We start from the raw sequence: 16,506 nt of genomic DNA on the forward strand, positions 1-16,506 counted from the left end.
CAAAATTCAACCTTGAAAAGAGCCGTTTCTTAGGAAAAGCTTCTTCCTCTTCACTTTCATTAAAACTACATTAATTTTATTCCAAATTAGCAGCGAAGATGTGGTTTCTTCTCTGGCTTGGAGGAAAAATTGCCTCCATGTCAGTTCTTTCCCCCGCCAGTGTAGTGAACTGATATTTTCCGACTCATCGGCTACTCCCAGGAAGCCGATAAGTAAACGGGCATAGTTTTTGCCCTGGGACTATCCACTATTTGAACACCCCCCCCCTCCGCCGAAAAAGACAATTATTCACGGATGTCTGCGTCTTGGTCATTCCAGTTCTGTAGCTTTGGACTGTTAGTTTGGCACCATAGTACTGTTCGTTAAAAGTGAACAAATGTGTGGTTTTTCATTTGATAGAGTATTTCATATGAATCATTGCTTTTAATCGCGCCATTCCTACCGACGTCATTGTAATGACCCATGTTCATTTTTCTGTTGGGAAAACCACTAAGTCTTTCTGAGAATCTATCAAGACAGGCGAAGAGTGAGTGTCTGCCATTATAATGAAAACTCCTCAACCTGATTGTGACTGACGGTAGGCAAGCCAGCCTACCATTACAATGAAAACTCCCTAACCCAGTCTTGATATGAGAAAAGACTTTCGTGACTTGCCCGTCGTGCTTCTACGGCAACATTACGAGCTATGCAACTTAATACAATCTTGCTCACAAGGTTTACACTACTTAACCTAGAATTCTGTATAAAATTTAGAATTTCGTAGTGAAGCACGGGTACATCAGCTAGTCTGGGATAAACTGAAGAAAGTTGATTACTTCCTTCCGTGAGTCTGAGTTAGATCCCAAGACCGTGAGTTCAAACTCAACAGAAATTATTGGCGGAAGAAAGTCCATTCAACATTCCGTGTCGTACGATGTCGGCATGTGAAAGATCTCAGGTGACAGCGTTTGGTGTTCATCCGACTGAATTATAAAAACTTGTTGCCATTGGTGCTTTCACGGCCCGTACTTATAGACATAAAGGCTTTTGGGCTTATGCCGTGCCAAGAAAATAAGGTGTAATTCTTTACAGTTTCGCAGAGAACTGTGCTCTGCGTCATCACAAGAAAATCTCGACTGTCCACGAGAAAGACTTGGGTAGGTAGTCTCGATTTTACCTGAGGGCCAAACTAAAACTTCGGAGCCTTGATCCATTAAATAGCGGTAACTGGAAAAGGCAAAGCACACTGAAGATCGGATTCATTCGGTCATATTCGATAAATGTCGGCTTCGTACGGAACCTCTGTTAACATTCAGTGTGTTGAGTAATTGTTAGCATTCTGTTAGGAGGATGCGCAAAATTGCATGCATATATCTTGCCCAAATCAAATGTCGGTTCGGGATTTTTATAATGACTAGTTATTACAGCTCAGTTATTATTAACTGTTATTTTGCCTCCTTTTTTTAAATTTTCATTTTTCTTTTTGATGCGAAAGTATGAGACTGTCTTTCTTGGAATCACTTGCTGCTTTTCGTTATCTTAATCCACCCATTGTAAAGACCGATAAGTTCCATTTTATCAGTAAGTGTGGGAAATTTTGAGTTATCTGATGAATCACGCCGATAGCGGATTGGCCGCCCCCCTCTCCGTCACTCTTATCGATCGGCGGGGGCGCTCCACACACCTCATTGTGCTATGGACGGCCGTACGACGTGAGACTCCGCTTAGTGTATCTTATAGTCTTTAGTACTCCATAGATATTAGGCATTTCATGAAACACTTTTTATAGAATAATTTTAGTACATAAAAAACTAACATAAAAATGGGCGGTTGTGCTTCGAAGGACAAAAAGACTGAGCAGAACCCTACTACGACAGTTCCTGAAGCGGAGAAAGATGAAAGGTAGAGTATAGTGCAGTATAGTTTGGAGATCTGCCAGCGAACTTTAGCACTGGTTAGGTCTGGAACAGTGCCAAAATGTCTCATCGTGTTCTCTTGTGCCGTTTTCTATACAAAAGGGCGATCGCTGTGCTCAGGTGTCAATACAATGACTGTTTCATTGCATGTGCTCTTTGACATATGTAGTTTCATTGCTTGGTAAATGTCCTCACGCATGTGGCCATGTTAGGGCGCGGCAAGGGTGAAGGGCGTGGCCCTCATTGGGAAGACCTCGGAGCCCTCAAATCTTCTAAATTATTTCTGACAAAAATTCTACAGTGCATCTGTGGGGTACCGGAGTCTTTGTTCTAAGGGGTGTGTTATTCAGCGGTTTACTAGGAATGTATGACATTAATTAATTAGTCAATAGTTGGTTGGAGTCTTTCCCCTGAGTCACGCATGGTTCACGCGCGCATGTGCACAAGGACACCACTCCTTTATTTCAATAAAGTGTTCTGTGGAACTATGTATTTATCTGCTGATAACAGGTGTTAACGATAACCTTATCTCTCTCTCAGCAACACTGCACCAATTTTGGCCGTCTTTTAGAATGTTTCACTTGCCGGGCAATGAGACCCCTTATGCGCGGCGCCACACCCCCTCGTGCGTGCCTGTCAAAAGTAAACCACTTGCTTACCTATTTTCTTTCAGTCCTATTACTTTGGGGTTTTATATATCTGTCGTTAACTTCTCTTCGTTTTCCTCGTTACTCTAGATTATTCGTTGGTAAAGTGTTATATTAACCCCCATGCAATAAAGATAACGTCCATTTCTGATATAATATACATATAGACTGGTGGAATTTTACTATACATTACACACAACAGATGCTGATAACGGGAATCATAATCGCGGTCACTTCATAAAATTCTGATCCAGTGTTAAATTTCATGAAAATTGTACATTGATCCTAGTGAACAGGTGTAAATTTCTTAAGCAGATCGGATATCAGGGAGACGTACAACTAAGTGTTAATGTTTTATTTTTCAGCGCACAACAGTCAGACATGGTTGACGCCGCAGTTTTGGATAAGCTGGAGGCCGGCTTCAAGAAGCTGGAGGCCTCAGACAGCAAATCCCTTCTCAAGAAGTACCTGACCCGCGAGGTCTTCGACAAGCTCAAGACTCTAAAGACACCCACCTTCGGTTCCACACTCCTCGACGTCATCCAGTCCGGTAAGATTTTCATGAAAAAGTCTTGAAATGCTCCTTTAACAAACCGTTTCTTATAGGCCACATCTTTTTGATCTTGCTTCACGAGGTGGTTATTAGAAGTTTTACAAAAGCAGAGGTTAATCTCTCTCATTGCATCTTAAAATCTCTATTCGTAATTCATTGGTCGATTAATTTTGTTCTATATTATTATTATTATTATTATTATTATTATTATTATTATTATTATTATTTGCCTCGCTAAATACTTTTAAATTTTACTAATACATGGTTAAGGAAGCTCTTTCCTTAAATTTGACGAGCATTCAGCCTTAATGAATGTGGTTTAATTTTCTTTGTGGTATTATTACTCTTCCTATTAAAAGGCTCTTGCTTCTAGAGATTAGAGTACAAGATTTCATACCACATTCAACTCCCGGACAAAGCAGAAATGAGAGAATATAACCTTGTATAATGAGTTTGTTCCTCGAAGGTTGCATGCTTTTTTAATACAAAGGATATGAAGGTCACATGAAATCGGCAGGTAGACAGCATACGGCGGCACCTTGCTGAAAAGAGGATTTGAAGAACTAGGCTATTATTTTCGCATTGTGCAGCAGATGTGCAGCGACTCGAGCTGTCTATTCAATGCAAAAACTGTGGAAGACCATCTGTCGTTCTACTACAGTGAGCGAATGTTATGAACAAGGCGGTCAGACATCAAAGTTCGAAGTGGAATAGGGGCGATGATCTTATCAGACTTATTATAAAGGCATGGCATTAAAGAATGGCAAATATGGTAGATGGTCAATTTGAAACTGCAGGTGGGGTTAATTTTCACTCTCTCATATACTGCACAATTAACTTTTTTTAATCATATGATCGTCATGCTCTTGGCGTGTACTAGGCTATATCTGCCTGGATGAACTACTTTTCTCCTTTCCTGGCCTTTCTCCTAAATATCTGAGGTAGGCACGTATGTGGATTAAGCCCAGTTTTACGACCGGATGCCCTGCATGACGTCAACCCCTCGCAATGTGGAGTTATCTGTAGTGGGTGGGTGGATGGTTGTGAGGTGTTGCTCGTAGACATATATTGAGATGGTCAGACACTCGCTCTAGAGAATTGTGGGAAAGGCCAAGAAGGTAGAAAAACGTGGCTAAAATCGAACCCGGGTCCCTCTAAACCGAAGGCCACTACACTGACCGTTCAGCCAAAAATACGGACCTGGATGAGAATATGAACGACTTGTTTCCGAAGAAAATAGTAATTATTTTATACCATGCATGCTAAAGGAGAGTGCTCAAAATATTAGTGAAAATTTGCTAATGAATGTTAAAATGTAAGCTCCAGCACAATCACATGAATTTTCAGTCGAGGGATACTGGTGGACGAGACTGCAAGCTAATCATGGTGCAGATGGTAGGTTGGAGTAAAAGCCGGTGGGATCGCAAACGAGTTGCGTGTTTTTTGATTCAGACTTGGATGGAAAATTCAAGAGCACTGAAGTTAGGAAGAGCGTCTTTCGTGATCCGAAAGTTAAATCATGGTACTGTTGGGAGGGGGATGTCCCCTCTCATCATAATGAATGTCAATTGAGCGCGCGAAGGTCGGACGTGAACCCGCCCAGTTCTTTCAAGTAATTCCAGCTGTTCCAGCTGGCGGGTATTGATCGAGGAGCGGCTTGGTCCAGACCACACTCAACTCCCAACTTCCAAAACGATGTTATGGATCGATATGTTTAAGGTTTTCAATATACAGCACAAGCCTGAGGAATGTGCAGTACTTCTGTAGAGCAGACATAGTTTATGATTTGTGGAAACAGAAAAGATAGGTTTCAAACAGATATACCGGCGAGTAAGTCGCCAGACTACGCCCGTAGGCAGCAGGGCTGACTTTCTCCCGGCATACAGCTGAGATTTTCGTAATATGCTGGTTGTAGGAAGTTACGACTGCTGGCTAATATTGAAAGATCATGGAGACTACTTCTTTTACTCTTATATCCGTAGTTCTAAACAAACATCAGTTATTGAAGTTTAAAACTGAATAAGGGGCAGACGACCTGTGTTAAACCTTGAAAACAAGAATTAAACTGAACGTTCTATTTTGGGAACTGGCATATGCTCCAATTAGGTTCGGAGTTTTGTAAGATGTCCTCTGAAGTAGATATGGCGACTGCTACTTTTACTGTTGCATCCGTAATTCTAAGAAGCATCAGTTTCGCTTAAGATCTACTAACGAGATATTAAAATGAAAGAATAAGAATGTTTTTTCTCGCAAAAAAATCCACCGTAATTCGTTAAAATTAGTCTCATACATTGAATAAAAATGGTGTAGGATTTTTCTTAGATGGATGAATTAAAATTAAAATGGGGATCTTCAGCGATTTCTGAAGAAATCTTGACAAATTCACCTTGAATGTTTTAAAAGTCGAGACAGTGAAGATTTTAAGTTTGTTCTTAATACCTCACTGGAATGAAGAAAAGCACCATTCTTTTAGAACTTAGTCTTTGTAGAAAAGCTGTTTGGCTTAACAGCCCATTAACTGGACTTTGCTAATCTCATCTCTTGCATCGTTCACTGTCTTTATTTCTACCCCCTCCCCCCGCCTCATCCTATCATCCCTCAAAAGCCACCTGAGAAAGTCCTGAGATGATCAATTTTCGCTTACCCGTCCTCTCACCAACTTGATTCCTTATGTCTTTAATTTGTGACCAAATTTACCCTCATCTCCTTTTAAAGTTAGTGGAAAAATCACGTTTCAGAGGCTTAGGCCTACTCTTCACCATTATTGGACTGTCCACATTTCACTTCCTAAGGTGAAAGCTAATGCTGAAAAAGTCACAAACGCCCAACCCCCGACCCACAGGAATTAACTAATGAAAGTTAAAATCCCCGACCCGACCGGGAATCTAACCCGGGACCACTTGCACCAAAGGCCCGCATGCTAACCACTTAGCCATGGAACGGGACATATTCCGTATTAGTGATGGTGAAGAATGCAACGAATTCGGGAGAAACCTGTGTAGTCAGTTGAACCGATCTTTCCCGTATAATTTTGTATAAAATTCTCCCACCACATTCATAAAGAAAAGGACCTTCGACTGACTTTTGGGATTCTGGGTCGCTTTTTGCTGCAGCCCCTTCTTAATCAGTTTACCCTCCAGGGTTGTTTTTCCCTCGTACTCTGCAAGGGATCCCACCTGTACCGCTTCAGGGGCAGTGTCCTGGAGCGAGAGACTTTTGGTAGGGGATAAAACTGGGGAGGAGGACCAGTACATCACCCAGGCAGCCTCATCTGCTGTGCTGAACAGGGGCCTTGGGGAGGATGGAAGGAATAGAAAAGAGGGAAGGAAGCGGCCGTGACCATAAGTTAGGTACTATCCCGGCATTTGCTTAGAGAAGTGGGAAACCACGGAAAACCACTTCGAGGATGGCTGAGGAGGGATTCGAACCTCCCTGTACTCAGTTGACCTCCTGAGGCTGAGTGGACCCCGTCCCAGCCCTCATACTTTTCAAATTTCGTGGCATAGCCGTGGATCGAACCCGGGCCACCGGGGATGGTACCTATTCGCCCTAACCTACTACACCACAGAGGCGGACAAATATGAAAATGAACGATATTAGGTTGCTCGCAAAGTGCCGAACTACTTATATTTTAAACTTTCCGTAGTCAAACGTTTGCCAAACGCTGTCGGGCGAGACCGCATCATTTCAGCAATAATGCGTACAGAAGCTATATTTCCCTGATCAACCAAAAAAATAGTTCAGGGCTTCTGCACCACAATGCAGAACATGAGCAGATATACAGACGTTCCGGCTTTGAAGGAATCGTGAACACCCGTATTTGGTAAGTAAGCGAAGCAAAACCACCATTCCTTATTACAGCAGTAGCTTTCTATTGATCCTTCGTGACAGTCTTCGGCGTGACATCAATAGTTTCTTATAGCTTTGCACTCGTTAACAATGCTATTAGTAACTATTTCAACATTCCCTGGAAGAAATCTCTCCCATCATGTGGTTTATGCAAGGCTCCCTTCCAACAGACGAGTGATATTCCTTCATAAAAAATAAAATCAGAAGGGGATCTAACGCGTAATTGGTCTCGTGAATTGATCCTATAGCTTTCTGTGGAGATGCCTTTGTGAACGGGACATAATACTTGAAATCGTTAGACGATTGGGAAAAACATCGTTGCTGAGTGGTATTTTTGGCATTGAGTAAAACGAAGAACATTTTAACTTCAAATTTTCTCGCAAGATACTCAAAAGACGGCTGGTACCAGTACAATAGTTTCTACAGTAGTGGATGTCTGTTTACCTAACACTAGCAGATAATACTTAATTTACACATTGATTATTTTCTTAAATTGACTTTCACAGAGCTAGACAGTAAAGAAACTTCAAATATGGAATTTAATATTAAGTTGGCATATTAAATGTCTGCTTATTCCCGAGTTTTGCCTGTGGATGCTAGTATCTACAGACACGGTACTAGAATCACACTTCGTTGAGTCTTATTGTTTACATTGCAGCTTTAATATGACGACTGTTGAAATATCCCAACATAGTTTTCCATTATGAAATAAGTCATTTCTGCAATACATTTCATGTAGCATTTACGATGTGATGGAGCGTGCTTTGGCCAACTACGGCTTGAGGTGGCTGAGACTCGTCTTTCTCTTTCCAAGCACGGTATGCAAGCTTGCTTCTAAAATTACATGAGAAACACAGCTGTCCGCCTGGTTCTGTGAAATACATCCATCCCTCCTTTTTTTCTCCTTCAATTAAAGTACTGTCGTAATGAATGCACTCTGGCTGTACAGCTGTGCTGTCTCAAGACGGAGATTTGAAGCCACCAGTCTTCGAAACCGTGACGACCTGTGGATAGAACCGTCTACGGTCATGGTTGCGAGATCGAAGCCCGGCACAGTGGGGTGGGCTAAAGTTCTGGTGCTCGGAAAGTGGTTAGTTCTTGACCAGGAGAGTGGCGTTCTTTTGACGTAATGAATACGCTGTCGTCTTCTAAAGAGATTGTGATAGTTTGCCGATAAATAAGTTTTTACACTTTCGAATTTGACGAGAACCATGTTCATATAACTGTGACCGCTTCGTCCGAGCTATAGGACGGGAGTTAAAATTAGTCGCATCAAGCAGTTGCACCTTGTTGTACCCTAGTTGAAAGATATTCCGTTTTTATTATTAGACTACATTAAAACAAAAACGGGGCAATTAAACTGGCAGGAGTTGCGGTGGGTGTAATAAAAAGTGTAATGTTTCTCATAAGAACATTGTAGAGCATTGTCAGCTTCGTTCGATCCCTAGTAAAAATTCTTACAGAAAACTTAAAGAAAATAACACGTAAATCATGGGATCAAAGGAACTAAAATTTCCCTGATGAATTCGGAACTAAAATTCCTTACTGCACTCAAAATTCCGTTTTTCGTATATTACATCTTGATACTACGCGGAAATACACTGAATGATCAGTTGAGTGCGGTTACTCTACATGTAGCCTACTTTGGTATGGAGATGATCTTGTAAACCTGGAAAAGTAGTAGACTGAAACTCTAAATGAACACTGTAATACACAAGCAGAGAAATAAGCGGGAACGCTAATTTAGTAGGAAAGCGCTAGTTTGAGATTGTAGCAATCGAAGAGTTTTATGATACTGACATTTTAACAGTTCATTACTTCCAAAAAAAATAAAAAAAAATACAGTAAGCCCGTTGCATTAGCAGAAATTGAATACTGGCTGAGCAAGGAGACTGCCAAACCCTTTTAGATATTTGAACAATGGATTTGTGCAAATGTTTCGGATGTTACGTTTTTTAGTGTAAAATACTTCAGGAAATAAAACACATCAGTTGATTTGACAGCCTTCTCATTGAGTGATCAGTGTAATATACAATTAAATATTCAGTTACATTTTAAACGAAGATCCTGGAAAATTAGATTCTCAAATACAGGTGCCGATTATGGAAGTCTTAGCGTCCAAAGTACATTATCAGACTTTCATAACACTAAGGGACGGTAGTTTAATCTGTAAAGAACTTAGGTTTTGCTAATTCTTTACCAGCCAATCCAGATAGGACTAGAATCCTGGCACAATATTCTAATGAGGTTCGCGTCACGCCGCTGTATAGTGAGTTAGCTATGAATGAACGTACCGTACACGAACAGTCATGATTCAGAAAATTGTGTGTATTGAGACGTGGCGTTGATGCTATAGTATTAGACATTTTCGTATGAAAAAATCGTCTTTATTCTAATGTTTAGCAAGTCATTTCCCCATACACTCTTGCACTGGTTTCTTGGAAACTCTTTCACTTACGAAAGACGGTGGAAATACTCTGCCTTTCGAAACATTGCGAACATTACAACGGTTTTACTGCTGTAGAACACAGTACAAGACATGTACTGTAGGATGCAACTGCCCTGAGGGAGGTGATGTTAAACAGTCTGCTGGCCTTGTGTTAACATATCCTGCCTGCTGTGCACATGGCTGCTGATGGCGCAATAGTTCTAGCTCGACGTTAACGTTACGTAAAAGTACTTCTCATCTTGCACATTTCGTACTGTTAATCTGGTTTCGGGAATAAAGTACAAGAAACGTTATTCCAGCTGAAACCATTTTATTACCACAAAAATGGCCCGTCCCAAGGTCATCGTCGACTAATCGCCTGCGGAATGTCAAACCTCCACCATGGTCTCACTTCTGACCTGTCAAATTTTCGGCTTTGGCAAATCATTTCCATAGCGGGGCGAATTTTGGGGGGAATAAAATGGCGTCAGAGTATAATTTTTTACGTATTACGTATTTTATTTATTGTACTATAAAATGCTTATTTTGTGACAGTTTCTTCTCTTCTCCAAACATCTGGTTATTCTGTACATTCTAAACACTTGTGATTTTGTAAAATTAAGTTCCTGTGTAATTTAACATCCGTTTCTGGACCGGTACTAAGTGGAATATGTGACCAGAAGAGCAGACCGTTAAATGCTAATGGAGCTTTAGTTACAATACACACCAACTAGGTATTGGACACTGACCATGAAACTCCACACCCCGTAGGATAAATCGGCAAACTGATTTACTAGGTATGGATTATTTAGATAGCGATTACTATTTTAATTTAAAACTGTATCTGCCGGGTATCTGATAAGTCTGACGTAAGTTTTAAGATATGGAACCTGCGCGTTTGATTTCTAAGAGTTTAATGTGGAGGGTTTTTTTGTTGCAGGCTTGGAGAACCACGACTCTGGAGTCGGTATCTACGCTCCTGATGCCGAAGCTTATACCACATTCGCTGACCTCTTTGACCCCATTATTGAGGATTACCATGGAGGATTTAAGAAGACTGACAAGCATCCCCCCAAGGACTGGGGTGATGTGGATACCCTGGGCAACCTGGACCCCAACGTAAGTGGCATTTGTGTCCCCTTTAGATTGTAGACTATTGGCAAGCAGTTTCATTCTTATAGGAGTTCTTAGCTCCCACAAGTTACATCGGTGGATCAGTGATGGTGTCAGACTGTGATGCCACTATTGCGGGTATCTGGCCTCTCCATGTCTTTATTTCTAGGATGGTATGTTCTAAGTCCTGGTGGTAATGTTGAAATTCAATGGTATGCAGAGCCCTTGATACTATACCACTTCAGATCTGTGCTGTGTGAGCTAAGGCCTTAAGATTAATTTTGCCACAGATAGTAAAGTCATACAGCTGTTAATGCATGCTCGGCTTATGAACTACCGAAACATTTAGCAATGTAGACTTATCGGGGGCTGCAAATGGCTTCAGTGCTAAGGCTACAGGTTCTTTCTCATATCATTAGTTTTATTGGAACAGACATGTCTGGCAAACTGACGTAAATGAAGACAAGCACTTGTAGATCACAAAATATTGGTAGTAGATGTTGGGTAACTTGGAAAAAATAGTCCTAAAGAGCAATTTAATGATTTGTTGCTTAATTAGGGAGTTATGCACATGAGTGACATAGCTGGATTAAGACTGGTTAAAAATACAATGAATTAATTTAGACTCTTTTCAAGAGGTGTTCTGTTACACTTTTTGTAATCACTGCTGTATCTTATGTTTAAAGATCTGCTGCTGGAAGCTTTAGAAGTTCAGAATGTGTAGGAAGACTGTAGTACTACCTGATGTTACCAGTTTTAAAGATTTTCTACAGATGCAAACAAACTGCTGATTTAGTTCCAATTTACAGAATAAAAAAGCAGGATACTCTGTGGTACTGTGCTTGAGGTGACTGAACTAACTTCTCCACATTTTAGCATTCCAAACTTCAGACTTGGTGAGGTTCTTGAAGACATCAAGGAGCTTGTCATGATCAATAATTAAATGCAAAGAAATGTTCCACTTTTAATGTAAGACTGCCAAGCATAATGCAGTTTTGCAAGATCTGTAAAAGTTTTATCGTATGAAAGTTTGATCACATTATGAACTTCACCTCATTCAGATGGATGGAATCTTAAAGCTTTCCTGTTGGTATTATTTGACAAATTTATACTGTTGGCACAATACAAGAACACATTCCAGGTTTGTAAAATTCATAATACTGGGACAGAGGACACTGTCCACAGCACTGCATCCAGAAAATTAAGTATTAAACAAATCTCTTGAAGGATTAATTCAAGAAAATTTAAACTGATTCTTTTTGAAAATTACCTGGTCAAGAATGCCAAGCAATATGACAAAGATGTCTATATCTGCTGGCCATTTGACTGGGCAGCAGTCACCTTTGCAGGCAATGCCCTTATGTTTGAAGTATGATTTTTGATAAAATTAGGACTTTCATTACATATTTTTTTCTTTCTCCAAGTTGCAGAACTTTACTCTGAATAAAAAAATTACTTTTTGGTTTCTCTTTTATTGCAAGACAATAGAGCATAATACAGTAATTGATTTTTTGTAAAATACCCAACAGACAAGATTGTTATTAAAAATGTCAAAGTGGTTCTCATGATTCTACTGAAAAAATTGAAGGTTCAATCCCTGTGGCTCCAGTTATATTTTGAGGGCTTGACGGTGGAGTGGTTTAGTTAGACTTCTTGCTAAAGACTCCCATTGTTTAAATCACAGCCAATGCATGCAAGATTTTTTAAAATAATTCATATCCTTATGGTTTGGTTTTCTATAGCTAGTCCTATAGCTATGATCACAGTATCAATACAAACAACTAAAAGTTTTTCATTATAGACTTTTTAAAATGTTGTAGAGTGGGTAGTTACTAAGAGATCTTGAATTGTAGCTCATGTTATTAGTTTTAGGAGCAAACGGTCCACTGCATAGAGAAAAGGACATGAATTTTCAGATTTTTAAAATGTGTACCATTCTATTGAACTGCCCAGCCATTTCTCTGAAATATGTGGTTTATTCTATCCAGGGCGAGTACATCATCTCAACCCGTGTGAGGTGCGGCCGCTCCATGCAAGGCTACCCCTTCAACCCCTGCCTGACGGAGGCTCAGTACAAAGAGATGGAGGAGAAAGTTTCCAGCACCCTGTCTGGTCTTGAGGGAGAACTTAAGGGTCAGTTCTACCCCTTGACTGGCATGACCAAAGAAACCCAGCAGAAGCTCATCGACGACCACTTCCTCTTCAAGGAGGGTGATAGGTTCTTGCAGGTAATTACTGTATACACACTTTTTTAGTGCAACAGATAACTGATGGTAATAATCTGGATTAATGCTAAAGTGTGCTTAAAAGGTATTAAATCATCTGAGTGCTACTTCAACCCTTGCAGGATCAACTGATGTCACTAGCTCAAAGACCAGATGGAATTGATAGAATGAATCTAAAACTTTTAAAAATGGCCACTTATTTATAATTTCTCATACAGTATGTGAGAAAGACAATAGTTTTCTCAAAATTTTGGAAAAAGAACTGTGTGGAAAAACTTAATTATAACCTATAGTATTGATCTACAATAGTGATGACAAGGGGAAGGAAGGAAGGAAGGAAGGAAGGGAAAAGATAAAACTAAATGGTAAAATTTTGGAAGAAATGTAAGAAGGTATTACATTCAAACTATTATGAACCCATACTAACCTATGCAGCTGGATCGTGGACTACAACAAAACGAGAGGAGAGTAGAATATAGGCAGTGGAAGTGAAATTTCTAAGAGGTATCGAGGGCAAGACCAGAAAGGATAGAATTAGAAATGAAGAGACAAGGAAAAGGACAGGAATCTTGAAACTTAAAGACAGGATACAAACAACAAAGCTAAAGTGGTATGGGCATATGATGAGAATAGAAGAGCGTGCCCAAAAAAGCTTTTTCAGAGAAGTTAACAGGAAAGAGACCACGAGGACGACCCCGAAAGAGGTGGACAGATTCAGTGTGGGAGTGCATAGATAAGAGGGAAGGAAAACCAAAAATGTACTTAAAGAGGAAGAGTGGTGGAGAGACAGGCAGCAATGGAGGTCCTTGGTTCACAACCCGACCCGGGAAGCTGGAAACGGGATATGAAGATAATGATCAACTATTGATCTATGAAAAGAGAACTGCCTCTGTTTCACCACACAACCTGGTAAATAGATGGTCTTTTTAGGCACACTCTTCATTATCCTCCATTCTACTATTAAATGTTAAACCATAGGATTTCTCGGTATGTTTGTGAGGAAGAGGAACTTGCGATTAATAGAAATTTGATGCAGAATTTAGTTTTTAAATGGTGTTCAGGAGACTTGCTATTTGTTTTTCACTAGACACATTTGAGAGTTGATCAGTTCTTCCAGTATTTACATATAATGCAAAATTGTTTTAGGCTGCCAACGCATGCAGATTCTGGCCTACTGGACGAGGTATCTACCACAATGATGCCAAGACTTTCTTGGTGTGGTGCAATGAGGAGGATCACTTGCGGATAATCTCCATGCAGATGGGTGGTGATCTTGGACAGGTCTACCGCCGCCTGGTGACGGCCGTCAACGACATTGAGAAGCGCATTCCCTTCTCCCACGATGATCGTCTCGGCTTCCTGACCTTCTGCCCCACCAACCTGGGAACGACAGTACGTGCTTCTGTGCACATCAAGGTTCCCAAGCTGGCAGCTGACAGAGCAAAGCTGGAAGAGGTTGCCGCCAAGTACAACCTCCAGGTAAGTTTAATAACATTTCATTATGGTTTAGTTATGCAAAATTTAGTTCAAATCAGAACTTCTCATTTTCCACACCATCTTAGTCTCCTTAAAGTTTATACATAGCCATTTTCATTGAGTGGGAGATGCAAGCTATTGAATTGACCAATGTATGAGATTTAAAGTTATTACTTACTAAACAGTATTCTGGATCTAGACAAAATTATTTGGGAAAGCATAATATGTAGCTTCTCCCAAACTCTAGAATTCTTTTCATGTTAAAATACCTTGTAACCACATTATGAAACATGTTACAAGTGGACTTTCAGTAAACCTATCTTCCTATTAGTGAGATATTTAACATTTGGTCCCTCTTTTTTTTTTTTTTTTTTTTTTCCGAGCGGAGTACCAGTACTGATTAAAATTTCTACTAATGTACAATAAATAATTGAAAATAAAAGTAACACCTGTGGTAGTAAAATTTGGACCCAAAATGGCCAAAAACTCGAAATTTTGGTCCAAACTTTGGGGCACAGTTTTTTTTGCATGTGTGACTATTTTTAAAGGTCCTGTGGAAACATGCAAATTACTCCTGCCCTTGCCTGTCCACTAGTTTTATTTTTTCTCAAAAGTACCCATTTTCTGGAATTCAATGTTCCAAACCTAATGAGCTTCAAACTTTGTACCAAAGTGCTTTTATACTCTGTTCATAATTTATAGTATCCATTTTTAAAATGATTAAAAAATGCTTGAGTCAACAGATGAAAGAAAGTCACAATGTCACTTGCTAACAATGTTAGTAATAACTTGCATTATACAACAAATTATTCTTTAACACTCCTAAGATTAACAACAAAGTTTCAAACCAGAAAAAAAAAGTGCCTGTGTAGTTTGAAAAGCTAAAAGAAAGCCATAAATCATAAAATAATTGCCCAATATAAATATAATAAACTTAATGTAAACTACTGTCTCAAGATATTTTAAATCTGCTAAAATTAACAAAAGATTTGGTAGTTGTCACTTAAATTGAGTTGTCTAATAAAACTATTTGCAGCAATGATTATAGAGGTAAACAACAGCTTCCCAATTAAAATATTGGTAACTATCGTGCAACTGTGAAAAGATAACTTCCTTAGACTGTTCTCTGGATATGCTTTACAATATTTTGATTTGATTTTGTGGTCATCCGCAGGTGCGTGGTACTCGTGGTGAGCACACAGAGGCTGAAGGTGGTATTTATGATGTATCCAACAAGAGGCGCATGGGCCTGACTGAGTACCAGGCTGTTAAAGAGATGAATGATGGCATCGCTGAACTGATCAAGATTGAAGCCTCTCTCTAAATATGTGGACCAACTGATTTTTTTCAGAACATTTTCTAAACATCCAATCAGCTTCCCAAGAACCCTTTTCAATTTCCTTTTTATTTCATGTTTTCACTTCAGTACTGAGGGATACAGGGGGTTAGATGTGTTGATCAGTATTCTATGAAATGTTGGTATTATAATTTATCATGCTGCTAATGATAATTAGTTACGATCAGTATTGGAAAGTTAGTGAGAACCACTTCCTGAACGCACAAGTGCAAGTGTTCTTTTGATAGGCTATTGCTTCACCTAGCTACAGGGAGTAGTAAAAGTAGTAGTATAACCTAGCTGCTCCCTCAAAAGCATTTCGTGTTTGGAAGAGTTCAATGCTTCTAGTCCTACTTACGAAAGTATAATATATTTTTGCCATTCATTGAACAGGAACAGAAAGACATGCGATTACATTTGCACAAAAAGAAAAATTACCATTCCCAAAACAATGACAGTTGGTGACTGTTCATATAAACGAAGTGAATAAAAAGACGTTGCTACAAAGTGTTTAATTTCTTAAAACTTCCCATCCTTACTCCTAGATATATTGTAGTTAGCTTCAAACTTTGCGCAGAAGTGCATCTATGTGTTCATAATACACAGTATCCATTTTTTAAATGGCTTAAAGCTTTTGGAAATATTATGAGTTAACAATGCACTGCAGACTATCCTGTCATATATCAATAAATTGACAGTGTCTCCTGGAAGTGAAGAAAATTGTGAATAATTTTGGATCTTATTAGAGTTCTCAGATATTAAAGAGACATGGGACACTTCTTGTCGAGGCTGAAATCTGACTCTCAAAGTATAATTACTGGCATCTTATACCACTTGAAACTTATGTAAATCTTGTACCACTTGGCTAAGGAATAAATCGTTCCTACAGATAAATCACTCTCAAATCGAATATTGAAATAGATATAGAATAAGCTAAGTAGATCTTCAGGTGAGTATTTTTCATGAAGTCATTCTTTCAGTTTT

At 39.5% G+C, this 16,506-nt stretch overlaps 1 protein-coding gene across 2 annotated transcripts in view; it reads left to right on the forward strand.

Moving 5' to 3' along the window:
- The window catches only part of LOC136879019 (arginine kinase), a 28,574-nt gene extending 12,545 nt beyond the window's left edge, over positions 1-16,029 (forward strand). The window contains exons 1-6 of one of the 2 annotated variants that reach the window (XM_067152723.2): positions 1,698-1,881; positions 2,908-3,092; positions 10,313-10,491; positions 12,474-12,713; positions 13,857-14,189; positions 15,361-16,029. In XM_067152723.2, the coding sequence (XP_067008824.1) occupies positions 1,802-1,881; positions 2,908-3,092; positions 10,313-10,491; positions 12,474-12,713; positions 13,857-14,189; positions 15,361-15,510 (1,167 nt within the window). In that variant the 5' untranslated portion in view covers positions 1,698-1,801 and the 3' untranslated portion in view covers positions 15,511-16,029. Of the gene's footprint in view, positions 1-1,697; positions 1,882-2,907; positions 3,093-10,312; positions 10,492-12,473; positions 12,714-13,856; positions 14,190-15,360 lie in introns of those variants that run through there. The other variant, XM_067152724.2, reaches the window with a different exon arrangement.
- The last annotated feature ends 477 nt before the right edge of the window (positions 16,030-16,506 follow it).

Source organism: Anabrus simplex, chromosome 8, assembly GCF_040414725.1.
Source record: "Anabrus simplex isolate iqAnaSimp1 chromosome 8, ASM4041472v1, whole genome shotgun sequence".
In the NCBI taxonomy this organism is placed as follows: Eukaryota; Metazoa; Arthropoda; class Insecta; order Orthoptera; family Tettigoniidae; genus Anabrus; species Anabrus simplex.